At 38.9% G+C, this 17,764-nt stretch overlaps 1 protein-coding gene across 1 annotated transcript in view; it reads left to right on the forward strand.

Moving 5' to 3' along the window:
• The window catches only part of LOC136883140 (uncharacterized), a 40,524-nt gene that overhangs the window by 5,007 nt on the left and 17,753 nt on the right, over positions 1–17,764 (forward strand). The window contains exon 3 of the mRNA XM_068229605.1: positions 7,441–7,656. Coding sequence (XP_068085706.1) covers positions 7,441–7,656 — 216 coding nt within the window. The remainder of the gene's footprint in view (positions 1–7,440; positions 7,657–17,764) is intronic.

Raw genomic sequence — 17,764 nt, forward strand, 5'->3', positions numbered from 1 at the left:
GCACCTAGAGCAAGCTTTACGAAGGATTGATTAAAACGAGACTGGAGAAAGAATTTGAACAACAGGGAGGACTTTCTTTGAACCAGTTTGGATTTAGAAAGGGCAGAACCACAACCCAAGCTATTGAGAGGGTGATTCAAATACAGGCAGAAAGCAGTGAGAAATGGGCTGTTTTGATAATGCTAGATGTCAAAAATGCTTTTAACACTGCTTCTTGGTACATTATTTTGAGAGAATTTCGTAGGAAGAACATTTCTCGGTATCTACAACAAATAATTGCTAAGTACTTCAAAGGACGAAGAATACAACTTGATGATTTAGAAGACCTTGAAATGAGTGCTGGCGTTCCACAGGGATCTGTCCTAGGACCCACCTTGTGGAACATTCTATACGATGAAGTCCTACCCCTGCAGCTGACAAAAGGGACAACATCTATCGGTTATGCCGATGACCTTGCAACAATGGTAATAGCAGAGAATGTAGAGGAACTGACCTTCCAAGTAAATGAATCACTGAGACGAGTTAATCTTTGGATGGTAAATAATAAATTGAGACTGGCACCACATAAGACTGAGGCTGTAATTTTGAAAGGTTCCAGGAATTGGAAGAATGTCCACTTCTTATTAAATGATACAGAGATTGTCCCAGGGAAATCTGTACGATACCTTGGGGTTCTTATTGACAGGAATTGCACATTTGGTGCACATTTGAAGGCAGTAACTCAAAAGGCAGAGAAGAAGGCATTGGCATTAGCTAGACTTATGCCTAACATCGGGGGACCAAGAACAGTTAAGAGACAGATTATATGCTCTGCAGTATATTCCATTTTACTTTATGCTGCACCTATCTGGCACAATGTACTCAGGAGGAAGATTCACCGAAGAGCTATGGAAAGAGTACAGAGGAAAATGCTGCTCAGAGTTATCTGTGCATACTGAACTGTTTCAACAGCAGTTTTACAAGTTGTTGCTGCCAGTATTCCTATTGACCTCCTTGTGGTGTAGAGAAAACTTTGGCATGAAAGGGGTGCAGATATATCTCCTGAAGAAAAGAAAGTCTTGAGGAACCATCTCTTACTAGACTGGCAAGGCCGATGGGATGGCACAACCGATGTTGGCCAGTGGACAAAAAAGCTAATATCCGACATAGAAGGCTGGCTTAAATGTAGACATCGGCAGGTAGGTTACCTTCTGTCGCAGATCCTGACAGGACATGGAAGATTTGGCATATATGCCATGAAGATGGGAAAGACGCAGGGAGATGGTTGTTGGTACTGTTCTGAAAGGGATACAGTAGAACACACTTTTTTCTACTGTGTTCGATGGAAAGAAGAACGAAGGAAAGCCTGCCAACAACTTGGCCGACAACTCACGCCAGGGAATCTGGTTCAGATCATGTTGGAGAACCTGCTTGCCTGGAACACAGTAAAGTCAATGGCGACATGCATTATGGGGATGAAGGAGAAAGAAGAGAAAGGAAGAAATTAATAATACACATCACTCCATTCTGATGTTCATGCCATCAAGCAGTTCCAGAATGGGCTGAGTGAAGAGGGCAGGGATTTTTAGTTGGTGGAAATCCAGCTCCCACACAGAGTGGTGTCTTTAAAAGATTTTACCCTGCCACAACAACAAAACAACTGCTGCTGCTGCTGCTGCTGCTACTAGCTGGAATACTATATATGGAATACTATGAAGAATCTGTGTGTTATGTACCAGCAATATCAGAAAATGTATGAACCAAAGGAATGGCATTTTAATTTCACTTCATCAGTATTTTTAATTCATTTGTATTAGGCCTATGTAATAATTGAACTTCTACTGAGGATGGCCTTTAGATTAGACCAAAACATGTGTAGATATCATCCCATTTAATATAGATGGTTGTTTTGTATTGAAAAGGAAGATCATATAAATACTTTTTATTTGTAAAGTGGCAGAATGAAGCTGCACAGCCTCAAAGGACTGATATATATTATTTAAAATCAAGCACCCTCCCGTTGATTTGAACCTCGTTTGAAGAACCTATGTTGCCCTGAACAGAATCCGAATCAAGCACAGACCTTTATAAGTGGGGTATGATGTGAACTTCCCCAACTGTTACCGTAGTGCAGTGAATCAAACTGTCTGCCCCATCATGGCAGAATGTCTCATGAAGAACATACAGTACTCTTGATCGCTGGATTATATTTTGAGAACATCTATACAGGCTATACAGTGGCTATACAAACTGGATATATGACTGTGAAATTTACATGGCTAAGTTGATTGTTTCAGTGGTTTGCTTGAATTCTTGTACAGTACCTGTCCTCACCAGAAACCCAAGGGACTGGAAATTTTTTATTCTATATGCAGGATTCCGGTTCATAAAGGTGGTTAAAAATAAAATAAAAATCATAAGTAAATACCTGCGTCAGATAATCAAGCAGTAGATTTATATGATTTTTTGCGGTAGTAGATGTAATAATGACACTAATCGCACATTTATATACACTAATTCATCAACACTAACATACATTTGTTCTCGCTTAGAACTTCCTCACAGCGCACAGTAGTATAGTACTGTTATTTAATACACAATGCACAATAGTAATACTGTACAGTACAGTACTGTTATTTACTTCCTCCAGTAATCCAGAATTGCACACTGGACAAAACTATTCCTGGTAACATGGTTCTCAATTAAATTGCAGGCATAGCAAATAATATCAAACATTTCCTTGTCATTTTTCACCAACGAAAAGACTGAATGTCCTTTATGGCTGATAGGGATGAAGTTTCCTGCCTGAAGTTTTGATCTTTCTGTATTCCTACAGTAAAGGATGTCCAAACCACACAGAAAATTCCTGTTGTTGTCTACAGATAAGAGTTGCCACTTACAACCGGACAGTTCGAGTTCATTTCCTGGCTGAATATTATCTCGACCATCTTTGATCCTTTTGGAATACACATGAACTGAAAAGGGTTAGGAAGAAAATTTACATATTTTTCTGTTACAGTAGCAAAATTTCCTTTTGTTTTCACATCAGACAGGTTCCCTAAATACAGGTAAACATACATTAATATTAAACCCCAATTCACGGGACCAGGAAAATATTCCAATATGGACAGTTTACAGGTTCATAAAGGTTCCGTCAAAGGCAGGTTTTACTATACAGTAGAATCCTGCTTAACCAAACTTCGCTTAACCGAAATCTGGCTTAACCAAAATGCTCTGGCAAAATTGTATTTTAATATTTTGTTTTTACCCTCTTGTTCTTAGCCATCGATATTAGTAATTCTCTTGCTATGTGTGTGCTGAGAGCTACTAGACAAACCCTATTTTTATATTATGACTTATGCCAGAATGCACGTGTAGCATAAAACAAAACTGTTTCTTACCCTCTAGTTCATTCCATGATACATTTTTCTTGAACAAGCAGGAATTATTATTATTATTATTACTGTATTATTCGTCATGAAGAGTATGTAGACTGTGGTTAACGTTGCTTCAGTTGTGGGCTTTTCATCTTGTTTACTGCTCGGACTATACTGCAACTCCTGTTAGGAAACCAGGGAAGAACAGCGAACCCTCTCTATTCATATTTTTATTTCACCCAAGGTCGTTCCGCTGGCCTTGCAGTTCTATATTGTAGTTCCAATGCTTTTCATACTCCATTGCAACATGAACTACCTGCTCATAACGGTACTGTATCTTATCTTATCCTACCAATGCTGTCCCAAGCATCTGGACTGGGTTCTTTTGAAATACAGTAGCAAGATACAGTATACAGTAATCTGCTGTATTAAAAGTACAGTGGCAAGTACGTGCTTATTGAATGATTTCAACTAAATGAAAACACGTTCTTGTTAGTATTAAAAAAAAAAAAAATCACAGCAGTGAGACAGGTGGAAAATGGTGCAAGATTGCGAAATGTTGCTGCGGATTATGGAGTTGGTGTGTCAACAGTGGCGGATTGGGTAAAGACAAAATCTAAATTAATTGAACATTCCTCTAAGATACCAAACCACAACTATGAAAGAGGGTGGGTATGAAAAGGTAAATGAAGCAATATTTCTTTGGTTTACACAACAACGTGAAAAAGGAATACCGTTATCCAGTCCTATAATTCAAGAGAAGGCTAAATTATTGGCCAAAGTTAGGGGATGATGGAAAAGATTTCAAGGTTAGTTCAGGATGACTAGATAGTTTTAGAAATATATAGGGCATATGTCAGTTACATCTAAATGGCAAGAAGCTTTCTGCGGACCCACTGGCTGTTGATGTTTTTAAAACAGAATTTGAAGAGATCGGTGAAGGATTGACAAAAGATCAGGTATATAATGCTGACGAGACAGGGTTAAATTTTAAAATGTTTTCAAAAACATCCATAGCATCAATTAAAGAAAAATCTGCATTAGGTCACAGAAAGAATATGGAGAGGATTATGGTTTTAGCATGTGCTGATGCTTCAGGCTTCATAGGAAAATCGAAAAACCCTAGAGCTCTTAAAAATATTGTCGCCACTGAAGAATGGTTCTTTCAAAAGTTTGTACAAAGCATTAAATATTTTTTGAAGTCTAAGGGATTGCCCAGAAAAGCAATTTTGTTGATTGACAATGCCCCAACACACCCAGGGAAGTTGGAAAGTGGTGATATTTTTGTTCGGTTTCTGCCCCCTAATGTGACGAATTTAGTTCAACCCATGGACCAGAGTGCAGTGGCATATGCTGAGTCCAAGATGTGGGCTACCACTAGACTTAGGTTACCCCTTTTTGATGGTTGGATTAGTGAATGTCAAGCCCTTTAGGAATTTCGAGCTGCAGCCAGTAGCCAACAGAGTAGCCTGCTGTGTTGTCATGGCTGCTTCACAAGCTACTGTCCTGGCCTCTGCAACTGTCAATACTCAACACCTGATCAGTGGAGATGCTAGCCTAAGATTTAGCAAATTAAGTCCAGCTTTGTGGTTAAATGGATAGAATGCTTGCCTTTTGTTTGATGGCACCGGTTCAGTTCTCCGAATCAACCCCCTTGTACTGTTAATTCCCATGGCTTGGGGACTGGGTGTTTATGACGTCTTCACCATTCATTTCATCCTCGTTAGGTCACCACCAAACTTATACAAATGCCATGCACCATTCTTCTTCTTCTTCTTCTTCTTCTTCTTCTTCTTATTATTATTATTATTATTATTATTGAATTTTACAGCTTTACCAGAGGTCATATGCATCATTCACTGGTTTATCAGCTTCCTCAGGAGATCCGTGGTGATGTCCGGCCCATGATCATGGGTTTGATTTCAACCAACAAAGGAGAACACTACACCTGAAAGATTGCATTTCATTTTAGCAGATGTACCTATAAAAAGAAAACTATATTACTCCTATAAGTTAACAGCAACCCTGCAGTGTCTTCCTACAAGGATGTACTGTAGAAGAAACGGAAGTGGAATATCAGCACTCTGTTATCTATGAGTATGAGGTGACGAAGTATATACGATGAGGAACACATGGCTGTTAGTAAGCAGTGGCGATCTGATAGACCGAAGCCTAGCACACCAATCCCCTCTGGTCCCCATACGTATCGGGCATACATCAGCAAGCTGCGCAAGGTGGGTAGAAGGGAGAGGGACGCAGATTCTGGGCTGTGATATCAGTCTCCGATGCCTTGCTCTCAGAAATATGTGCGATGTTTTATCTCTTTGCTTTTAAGTTCTGTAAATGGAACGATGTGTCAGATGCTTACATTATAATGTGTTTTAGATTTCCATAGTTCTCATTTGAGGTTTGGGTTTCACGAATAGCCTTGGTAGCCCTCAGTATACGCCACTGCCAGGGTGTTCTGGAAACATTCAAACGCCATTATCGTGCGTTTCTGCTACGATCTATTCTGAGTGATTGTGAATTATCCAGTGAAAGTCGTATGGATTCGTTGAAGTCTATGAACATGAAACATGTGATTTACTGGTGTGCCCAATCCTAGGAAAAGATTACATCAGTGACTCTTTGTAATTCCTAGAACAAACTGTATTAAAGAATTTTTTTGGAAGATGAGGAAAATGATGACAACCTGCAAGAGATGGTGAAACAAATTCCAGGATGTGAGAATGTTAACCAGTGTGAGGTGAAGGAGTGATTACAATCAGATGATGCTGAATTTGATATAACAGACCAAGAAATGGTGGATTCTTTGTTGCTGCCAAGGATTGAAGCAGATGACTCCAACCTTGATAATAGCAGTTCTGAAAATCGATTTACAGCAGATGATGGATTTAATGCATTGGAGGTAAGATTGATTTCGAATTTTTATTAAAATACAGTACCACACGTTTTAATTACAGTACTGTAATAAAATTACTGTTTACAGTACATTGCTAACAGTTCAGTAGTAACAAAAGAAATTGTTTCATTATTTCAGATTGCTTTACTCTCTATTGAACAAAGCAATGAATCTACACCAGCTGATATATTGTTGATTAAACGGTGGCGCAACATAGCTGCACCAAGAAAATTCAGAAGTAAATCATTGATTTTATACAATGAGTGACATTATGTAAACAGTTTAGTGTTAATATACAGTGTGCACCTTTGCTTAACATAGTTTATACATTTTTATTTTGATATTTAACTTTCAAAAATATTTACCATGTTTCATCTGAAAAAACGTGTCAACCGAATTGGCTCCGCCCCCTTTATTTAGGATAAATGGGGTTTTACTGTATATGCATTTACACAGTATTTCCAGTCATGATTAGTCACATATAGGTATTGACTTAACTGAAGCTGCTATGGTGGTAGTATAATATATGTCTGCCGTTCGAGATGCTGAAAGCGAGCTAACAGTAAAGAGGTGGCCAGAATGATCTAGAAGTGGAAACTGCAAGATCCTTTCTCAAGAATCTTCCACTGTCCTATATAAAGAGTGAAGCTGGAGAGCGCAAGTCAGTCATGAGACAGTCATGAATCAGTCACAAGTCGTTTGGGAGTACGTCAGCTATGAGTAATTCATTCAGACTGCTTTGGCTATGCAGAATTCAGCACAGCATGTCAGTTGAGTTCTTGGACTTACCTTTGTTGTCGAGTGAATTTCTCTGAAGATGACAGAGAGAGGCTCCATTGGAGAGCAGAAGTTGGATGTACTTGAGGTGAAAAAAATCAATTGGGGTTTGAATATCTGTATATTTTAGAAAACTATGCTCTAACATTATATGATAAGATTGGTAATAACAGAAATAAAGTAAATTCTTGCATTTTAAGTTATATCTTTAATATTAAAAATATTTTATTAAGGTTATTTAAAGTTATTTAATTTGAAATAAGTATGTTTCTTTCATAAAATACTGGTCTGTGTCTTAGTTGAATTATTTCTTCCCAAATTTGATATCATTAATTTTTTTATCGTTCATTTGCACAGTATATGTGTTATGATTTCTGTGAAAGTTTTGTATCTCCTGGCTTCCAGGCACAGAAGACTCGAACCAAGTTAACAGAGATCTGTTCCAAAGATGCCTGTGTAGCAGCTGTTAAAAAACGAGGACAGCCCCCTGAAGGTAGTAGCCCAAAGGAATCGTCTTTGAAAAGGAAAGCAGATGCAAGAATTCCTTGTAAAAAATCTGCAAGAATTTCAGAAAAACTGAGCAGAAAACCTATCAAGAAGGAAGATGATGTACGGAAGCTGGTAAGAAACATTTTAATATTACTTAGTAAAACTTCAGTTATGCACTTTTCAGGGAATCTTAGAAGAAAATTAAAACAGATAAATAATTAGTCACGAAATGTAATCTACTAAGTAACATACAAATTTTCAGCTTATTTCTGACAAATATTTTATACCATTTTATTGATATAAAGATGTCAGAATATTATAGGACAGTACATTAATGCACTCTCCAGTTCTTTATGTCATATAGTGTGATATTATTTGGTAATGGTAATAATGGCGTGTGGCCTTCGGAGAGGCCTGGTGCAGGTCTTTCACCTTATAGACAACCTACGCTTCTGTGAGGACGAGGTCCTATCTATGACGAATTTTAATGCTGGAGATGGCACACACACACACCCAATCGCCAAAGTCCCCAAGCCATTGGAATTAACCAATAAAGGTTAAAATCCTGACCTAGCTGGGAATTGAACCTGGGACTGCTTGGACCAAAGGCCAGCATGCTAACCATTTAGCCATGGAGCCGGACATTCGGTAATAATAATAATAATAATAATAATAATAATAATGACAACAACAATTGAGAGGAAGATCCTTCGAAAGATAATGGTCCCCAAAGGTCGTGGCTGGGCAATGCAGGTTATGAGGACGAGAGGAACTATATCAGAAAACCGAACGACTGATGGAATCCATCAAGAAGTGATGACTCAAGTTCCATGACCACCTATTTAGAATGGGTGACAAGTGGTTGACTAAGAAAATTTTTACCATACCGATAGTAGACCTAACACATGTGATAAGTGGTTCAGGGAGGTCAGACAGGATCTAAAAACATTGAACTAAATCATGAAGACATTGCTAACAGAACTAAATACCGACACCAGATCAATAACTTTAAGGGCTTTCGTGAAGAAGAACAGCAGAACAGCGGGTGGACTGCTAGAGAGAGAATTTAACGATACTGTGCTGCAAAGAAATCTTCTAAAAATGTGTAAATGTTGCTTATTGTGGTCTCTAATAGCTGTAAACATCTAAAATAATAATAATAATAATAGTAATAATGTTATCGTCCGGCTCCTTGGCTGAAAGGTCAGAGTAGTGGACTTCAGTTCAGAGGGCCCCAGGTTCGATTCCCGGTTGGGTTGGAGATTTTAGCCGTATTTGGTTAATTCCTGTAGCATGAGGACTGGGTGTTTGTGAACATCATAACGCATTTACATATGACACATCACACTACCAACCACCACAGAAACACGCAACAGTGAATTGGACCCTCTACATAGGGTTGGTATCAGGAAGGGCATACAGCAAAAAAACTGGGGTTAATCCACAGATAGGTCTCTCTGATTACTTCTACAGTTTTCCAAGATGCCAGAATTTAGTCCTACTGGAGTTCTTTGATTACCAATAAATCTGCTGGCATGAGACTGGCATATTTCAGCACTTTAAAATACCACTGGACTGAGCCAGGTTTCTCATTAATTGATTCATTCATTATTACAAGATTTTTTTTTCATTATTTCTAATTCAAGTACAGTATTTAGGATGTTTTCTCGAAGGATGGTAGTATACTAAGTAAAATTGAATCAAAGTGCAGATAAGGTAATGCAGTGATAAGAGAAAAGTGAGCTCTTGGTCAACACTTTCTTTACATGGGTCTTTGCTGTTCAAGAGTGAAAGTTGGGTGGACTCAGGATATGTTGTGCATAAGTTGGGAGTATTTTTACAATTTGTTTTAAGCCGCACTGACACAGGTAGGTCTTATGGCAATGATGGGATAGGAAAAGGCTAGGAGTTGGAAGGGAGAGGGTATGGCCTTAATTAAGGTACAGCCTCAGCCTTTGCCTGGTGTGAAAATGGGAAACCACGGAAAACCATCTTCAGGGCTGCCGGCACTGGGGTTCGAACCCACTATCTCCCAATGCAAGCTGTTAACTATGTGACCCAAACTGTGCAGCCACTTGCTCGGTAAGCTGGAAGTAACAGAACAGATAGAAGGAAGAACAATCGCTCATACAAACAGGTGGAAACAATGACAAGGGGGTACTCAGAATGAGGAGATAAAAGCAAAGCTGGATGAAGCTGTGCATGTTAACTGGCTTCGGTTGTGGTGACCTGTGAGGCAAATCTAGGAAAATAGGTTACCTAGGAGAAACAATGGACTTGACCATGGAGGGTAAGAGAAGCAGAGAGAGACAAAGGTGAAAATAGTTAGACTCAGTTTTTAATGATTTAAAGATACGGAAGTAAACAAGGCTCTAGAACTATTTGCAAATAGAGGATTGAAAGGCATAACAGTGTAGAACATTGCTTTTGAAACAGAGGTACACGTACCACTGATGGTATAGAATGAGGTGGCTGAATAAATTTTTTTAGAAATATATACCCCCACCCCGTGGTGCAACAACCCCGAAGGGCCATGGTCTACCAAGCGCCCACTGCTCAGTCCGAAGGCCTGCAGATTATGAGGTGTCGTGTGGTCAGCACAACGGATCCTCTCGGCCGTTATTCTTGGCTTTCTTGATCAAGGCTGCTATCTCACCATCAGATGGCTCCTCAATTGTAATCACTAGGGCTCGGATGTTTAAGACCTAAAAATAGCAAAAATTTGCAAACAAATATGACCTCAAAAGTAACTAAATATGGCATAAAAATCACAAAATATGACCCAAAAATGATTAATCTAAATATGGCCATTTTAAAACAAGTTATAAATTGAAACGGCAATTCCTTTGATATATCAGTTAACTAAATTCTTTATTCTTACTTTCATATTAATTTTCTGAATATGCATTTTCAGCAGTTATTCACAGTCCATTGTCCTCGATTTACTTATCAAACATTTATGAATACATACCTATAAATTACTAAGTTCGCTAAGATTATCAGATCACACAACATTTTAAAAGTCAAAACATGTTTGCACCCTGCATTGGTGGTTTGAAATACGAGGAAACTAGAAATCAATCTATTTTTAAAAACATTTTTGGAACGTTTAAGCCAGATTGCATTATTATTACTCAAATGGGTTAAAGTTTACACTGAGCACCACGAAACAAATTAAGTGGATATCTTTCGATACATTATGGTAGCGCGGATGGGCATATAGTGCAAACTCATATAACTTTTTCATTCTTCTCCGCAGGTGGAATTGAAGTGTATGACAAGATTCATCTTCAAAGCATCAGGCGCGAAAGACCTCCGATTATCACTTAATATACCAATATAAATGGTCCGTTATTGGACATTATAAATTTTCCAGCTAACTCACTCTTGGTTGCCAGCGTTTCGCCCTCGTGTGCTAGGGTGGGCTCATCAGTTGGTACCTATGGGAATCAACTTTATCATATCACTTAATATGTCCTTGTAAGAAGAGAAGCTCCTTTCTACATCACAAAACTTTATTGGTGCATATTTACATAATGTTGAGTCACTGTTATCGAGTATGCACTCATCTTGAAATGTACTGGTACCTTCTCCTCTAAGAACATAATTTATCTTGCACACACAGGGAAAACCGCCATTTCGATTAAGCACGTTTTGAAGTTTCCGTTTTGCACTGACTCCAACTATTCCATGTGATTGTTGTACTGAAAGGTCAACACTTCTCATGATTTCAATACTTGCATGAATTTCTAAACTAGCAGCTTCTAAACGAGCAATTGCACTTGATATAATTCCAAAGTTTGACTTACTATATGCCAGGCTTTCTGACAAACTGTTGGAAAACAATTCCTGTGCAATCTTGAAAGAAGAGGCAGAGTATTGCACTTGTATTAACTACAGATGTGATACGGAAAAGCAGTTTTGTGAATACTAGTTCTCATTTGGAAAGTTGATGCTGATTTTGCACAGCTACATCTGTCACCAAACTGCCAAAATATGACCGAAATATGACGTTTCTACAAAAATAGCTCAAAATGTAACCTTATGACAAAAAATAGCCAAAATATGCATTTGTATGACAAGTAAAAATCACTTAATTATGATGATAATCACCGGATTTGCACCAAAATCCAATCAGACAAGAAAATGGAGACAAAGATTTTTCCTAAACATCCGAGCCCTAGTAATCATGTAGGCTGAGTGGACCTCAAACCAGCCCTCAGATACAGGTAAAACTCCCTGTCCTGGCCGGGAATTGAATCTGGGGCCTCCAGGTAAGATGCAGGCATGCTACCCCTACACCACGGGGCTGACTTAAAAAATATATAAAAACTTAAAATTATACTAGAAAAGATTCTGTTTAGAATAAATAACCATAACAGATGACTAGAAGAGTATGAGAGACAACGGGTAGGATGAGAGGAAAGTGGGTTGTCCATCTCCGAAAGGACTGACTGAGAGGGGGATCAAGGTGGAAGGGACAGAGAACTGGAGAAATAAATACACACTAACCAATATGTGGAGCTCAATGACAGAGAAAGGTACAACAACAGGGTAGAGAAGCATCAGTGAGGGAGACAAGAGAAGAGGATACTGAAAATATCAGCTGAAGAACAGGAGAGAAGAAGAGAGAGTATGAAGAGGTTCTGGAAGGAAAAACAGAAAACCCAAACCATGACAAAGCTGCTCGTGGTCTGCAGAGGCCGTAACGAAAAAAGAAGAAGTAATAACTTTTGCATGCTCTCTAATATCTAATGGGAATTTTTCATTAAGTCTGCCATCTATTGGCGGGTAAGTTTTACCAGCTGTGTTAACAGATCAGAAAAACTTCTAAATATCTTCTTTCTTATGATTTGACTTACCTGATCTTGGCAAGAGGGCAATCAATTACTGCAAGGTTCCTCCTTTTGACAACATATCAAGATACGTGTTCATCAAAGAGAAAAATCATATCAGACTGCATGTGGCAGCTGACCTAAGAATAACACAGAGAAAAATTCAGCTTGATATAAATAAAAGTGATGGAAGCTCAATATTAACAGGTTCGCGGCCGATGACGACACATATGCGTCATGACTCCACTTTCACCCAGTGCCGATGACGACACACGTGCGTCGCACTCCGCGCCAAATATTAAAGCTCGTATTTCTGCCAATATGTATGTAAACAAACAGACCTCTTATCTGTGCATTGTTATGGTGTTATTAAACATATACGCCATCCGGGCATCAGATCAATTGTTAGTTACAATCCCTGTAGCCAATACAAGTCGGCATACGTTTCTGCGATGTCAAGGGAGAACAGTGAAGTTTCAGGACCTTCTCTCCGGAAGAAACCCCGTCTTAGTGGGATAAACAGGCGATGATGATAGTCTGGACAGTGACAGCATTGATAGTGACGAAAGTGATGACAGTGTGAAAAGTGACTGCAGCCACCTGAGTGAGAATCTTAACCACGGATGTGTATGTCGAGTGTCTACTCCCAATTCTCACATTACAGAAGATGAGGAAGACGTAAGCAATACCTCATCTCCAAATCTCCCGCCAAATAACATGGGCAATATTTCAGGGGTCATTTCTTGGAGTTCAGATTCGTCCTCAATGAAACAAATAAACTATATTGGTCGGCCGGGAATGAAGGTTCCACTGCCAAGTGATGCAAACCCATTGATTATTTTCACTTGCTTGCAGATTACAACTTGCTGAATAACATTGTAACTGAATGTAACACATTTGCAGAAGAGTTATTTTTGCGAGGAAATGTCAATGAAATGTAGCACACTGTTTTGACTATTTTTTTAATAGTTACATTGTACAGCTTATGGAGTAGGCCTAATGTAAGTAGGCCTATACATTGTTCACACAGGAATAATAAGATTCTACTGCACAGTATCTTTGTGTGAAATGTTCAAAAACTTATTTTTCTGTTGTAAAGAAGTTCTACATTCGAACAAAACTTTTGTTTTCCTCGTTTCACTTCATTACCAGTCATGACGCACATGCTGCGTCAAATGGCACCGAAGGCGAAAAACTCATCGGGAGTGCCGCTTGATTATTAGACCAAATTTAATTAGAATCTTATTAGGATGAGATGGGTTAGGGCTTGTTTCTTATTGTTTAGTTATTTACTACCAAAATGTTAAATCTTATAATGCGGGTTTGTTAACAGCTTTATCTAATCGAATTGGGGATGTAGCATTATTAATAGCTATTGCGTGAATAATGGCATATGGGAGTTGCTCGTATGCACATAAATAATATTGAAATAATTAAAATAATAATCTAAAATGCATAAGGACATGGAAATGAAGTCATTTAAGCAAAAAAGTATTACGGTACCACGGTAATGGTTGCCGATATCCGAGCGGCCGCGAACGTGTTAATATATTACTCTGTGCTATATTTATTATACCCACATGTTATCCAACCGTACACTGTGCAGTGGATACCACCAGTTCCTGAAAATTATAGATGATATGTCAACGCCATAAAAGCTAATGGTAGGAAGTTCATTCCCTGGGGATATCGTAAGACTTATATACCAGGATGGTCAGAAGAATGTAATCAGCTCTACACCATATATCAGAAATCTTCTAATAAAACAACAGCTGATGAGTTGCTAAGGGCTTAAATAAATATAGGAGAGAAAAATGGCACAGAACTACAGCAGATATGGACTTCACACACTCTAGTCGTAAAGCCTGGAACCTCATAAGAAAACTTGGTAGTCACCCTACCATGAAACGCAAAAGTTTGCCAATGAGCCCAAACACCATTGCCTCCAGACTGAAACAGATCTCTAGAGCAAAGATGGATAACGTACACACAAGGAGTGTTAAGAAGCAACTAAGAATGAAAAGATCACAGTTGACATCCCATCTGGAGTATTCCTGTGATTTCAGTACTGAAGAACTGGACAAGGCTCTCTCCAAGGTAAAGATAAATAAGGCTGCTGGTCTGGATGAAATCTTCCTGAGTTTCTGAAGGCTATATGCCCTGGAACAAAACATTGGCTAGTCAACTTCTTCATTGAAATTCTACGAACTGGTAAATTACCTAAGTTGTTAAAACAAGCCAGAGTTATTACAGACTTGAAACCAGGAAAGGAAGGAACTGATGCTTCACATTATCAGCCAATTTCACTCCTTAGCATAATCTACAAGATGCTCGAAAGAATGATACTTAACTGTATCCAGAAAGCAATAGAAAGAGTCATCCCAGTTGAACAAGGGGGTTTCAGAAAGAAGCACAGTTGTTGTGATCAGGTGTTAACACTGACAACAGAGATTGAAGCAGGATTCCATAAAAGACTGAAGACTGCTGCAGCTTTTGTCGACCTTACATCAGCCTATGACACGGTCTGGAGAGAGGGACTGTTGCTCAAGTTTGTTTAAGTTATCCCTTGTCAGAAGCTAGCATGCTTACTAAACATCATGTTATCCAACCGCGGGCTTGGTGTATTTCTGAACGGTGAAAGAAGCAGGTGAAGATCTCTAAATAATGGTTTACCTCAAGGGTCAGTATTATCTCCCATTCTACTCAATACATCCATGACCTCCCAAGAACAACTTCAAAGAAGATACAGTTTGCAGACGATCTAGCTTTAATTACTCAGAGTACAGATTTGACACACTGTGAGGATGTACTTACAGAGGACCTAGCTACCATGTGTGATTATTTCCATGAATGGAGACTCCAGCCAAATCCTAGTAAAATGGAAGTAACAGCATTCCGCTTGCATAACAGGGAAACTAATCGGAAACTACATGTGTTTTGTAATGGAACAGAAGTCTCGCACAACTTCTTCCCAAAACATCTGGGTGTCACACTGGATCGATCCTTGTTGGTCAAACAGCATTGCCTGAATCTGTCAAAGAAGCTGCGTACAAGAGTAAATCTGCTGCATCAACTAGCAGGCAGCAACTGGGGTGCAGATGCAATCACTCTTCGCACTGCTTCACGTTCTCTAGCATACTCGACTGGTGAGTACTGCACTCCTGTGTGGGAAAACAGCGTACATTCGAGCAAGATTGACGTACAGTTCAATGAGAGTTGTTACTGGTACAGTGAGGTCCACTTCTGCTCATTGGCTGCCTGTTTTAGCAAACATTGTTCCTCCAGATCTGAGGAGAAAAGCAGCGAAAGTACAGTTGTTCAAGAAGACGTTAGCACCCAGGAACTCACTCTGAAACATGTATAGACTTTGTTCCATCTAACAGATGAGTTGATTTGTATTGATAAGGAGTTTTTATAAATACTTTTATTTGTAAAGTGAAAAAAAGAAACCAGAAGATTATATAAGCATCCGTACGCTATCGGAGAATCCAGACTCCGGACGGGGAATCCCTGAAAAGGCATCGTATTTGATGGTAAATATCAGTGTAATCGCCAATCGATTTGCTTTCCGCGCATAACCAAATTACTTAGAATTCTGCGCTACACATTTGACTGCATGGCCAGTGTCAGGACTCATACAATGGCTGATATGCAAAATGTGGTGGGGACCATTTGCTATCTATTGTTCATGTTGGGGTAAATTTATAAAAGAGCCCACGTTGATGCAGAAGAGAGACTTGACGTGAAGTATTGGAGGTAAACACTCGGTCCGCTGGTGTCCTGGCTCTGCCTTTGTTTGGGAGTGCTAGTGTATATTTTGTCAATTTGCTGTATGAAAGACTATGTAGTTACAGATAGAGCTAGATTTCTGAAAAGAGGTGAAAATTCAACTAACAAGACGATTGTATCACTGTAAGACGACCGTGGGAACTGTATTAGAGTTTCATAACTTGTGTTGGTGAAAGATGGAATTTAATTGAACATCATTAACATTAGACATGTTCCAGTGAAGATGACCCCAGGATTATGAAGGTGCTCAAGAGGACCAGAAGAGGACTTGAACCAGTGATCCACGCCAGCGCCATGAGGGGTTAAATGATGCCAGGGGCCTTCCCAAGGCCCGAGCCATGGATTTCTCGACATATCGATGAGTACAGTAATTTGAAATACTAGTCTTGTAAATGCGGGGTTATTGTATGTAAATACGTAGATCACGTAAGATAGGATAGCAAGTGTGAAATGCATTTGTGTCTGAATTAGGGAGAGGTTTGTGAGTGGTCTGCATAGTGTATGAAATAATGTTTATCTAGTTGGGCACGGAAATTCTGGAATATGGGATAATTTTTGAGCCTGTACAGTGTTAATTAAAAGTAAAGCATGTGCATGGAAATTCTGGAATATGCGATAATTTGGAATATGGGATAATTTTTGAGCTTATACAGTGTTAATTAAAAGTAAGGCATGTGCATGGATTTATAGATGAAATATCCGAAAAGTTGAGAGTGCTTTAGATTGAGAGGGTAAAATATAGATCTGTTTTATGGAAGATTTCAAACGGTAAAATTAATATTTTCCTTTATATGGGATATTTAATTGATGTTGGTAATGCATGTTGGTAGTGTCTTATAAATATCTGTATTGGTATGATAATTGTGGGAGTAGAGATGCACTCTGATTTTAAAGTAAATTTGCATGAGTAGAAGAGAGAGATGGCTATATCAGATTGTGTGATGTGGACACTCCTGGACTCGAATGCACGCCCTCCTATTTTAGACAGGGTTTTCCTTGTATGTCAAGAATTGTATACCTTTCTTTTAATTAGAGTATAGTTAACGGCTATGTTCAGATCCATTTTTTTTGTTTGCATTCAGATTTGTAGGAAAACCGTAGGATGATTTTCTGTGCTATCGACTAGTTGTGAACCTGGGTCTTCCATGTGTAAGGATATGACATTGATAAAATGAATAGCGGTTTGATATGATGTAAAGAGAAGTAAATGGGCAGAGAATGTATAAGCAAATGAGGCTTTGAATACAATATGATATAGGTAGAAATGATATATATATACCACGACGTTTTCTCAAGGAGACTGAATGCCTTGCTTTGAGAATGTTTTAAATGAAGTGTCTCCAGCCAGCATTTAGAAGGATGGCTCTACAAACGTTTGATTTATGGTTTGCTGAGAGGGTGAGCTTGACTGCTCTTGTAGGAATGAATTCTGCTAAAGTTTTGTTTTCAAGCCTGCACAAATACGATCCCTGCATGGTCAGAAGAGCATTTGTTCACCCATCAGTTTGGATTATATTTTCCTTCGCTTTCCAGATGAGGTGGCATTTGACTCTAGTCTGAAAATGTCCCATACCATCGAACACCTTGGCGTATGGTCCTGAATGGCGGTAACCCAG

Source organism: Anabrus simplex, chromosome 11 (assembly GCF_040414725.1).
Source record: "Anabrus simplex isolate iqAnaSimp1 chromosome 11, ASM4041472v1, whole genome shotgun sequence".
Taxonomy (NCBI): domain Eukaryota; kingdom Metazoa; phylum Arthropoda; class Insecta; order Orthoptera; family Tettigoniidae; genus Anabrus; species Anabrus simplex.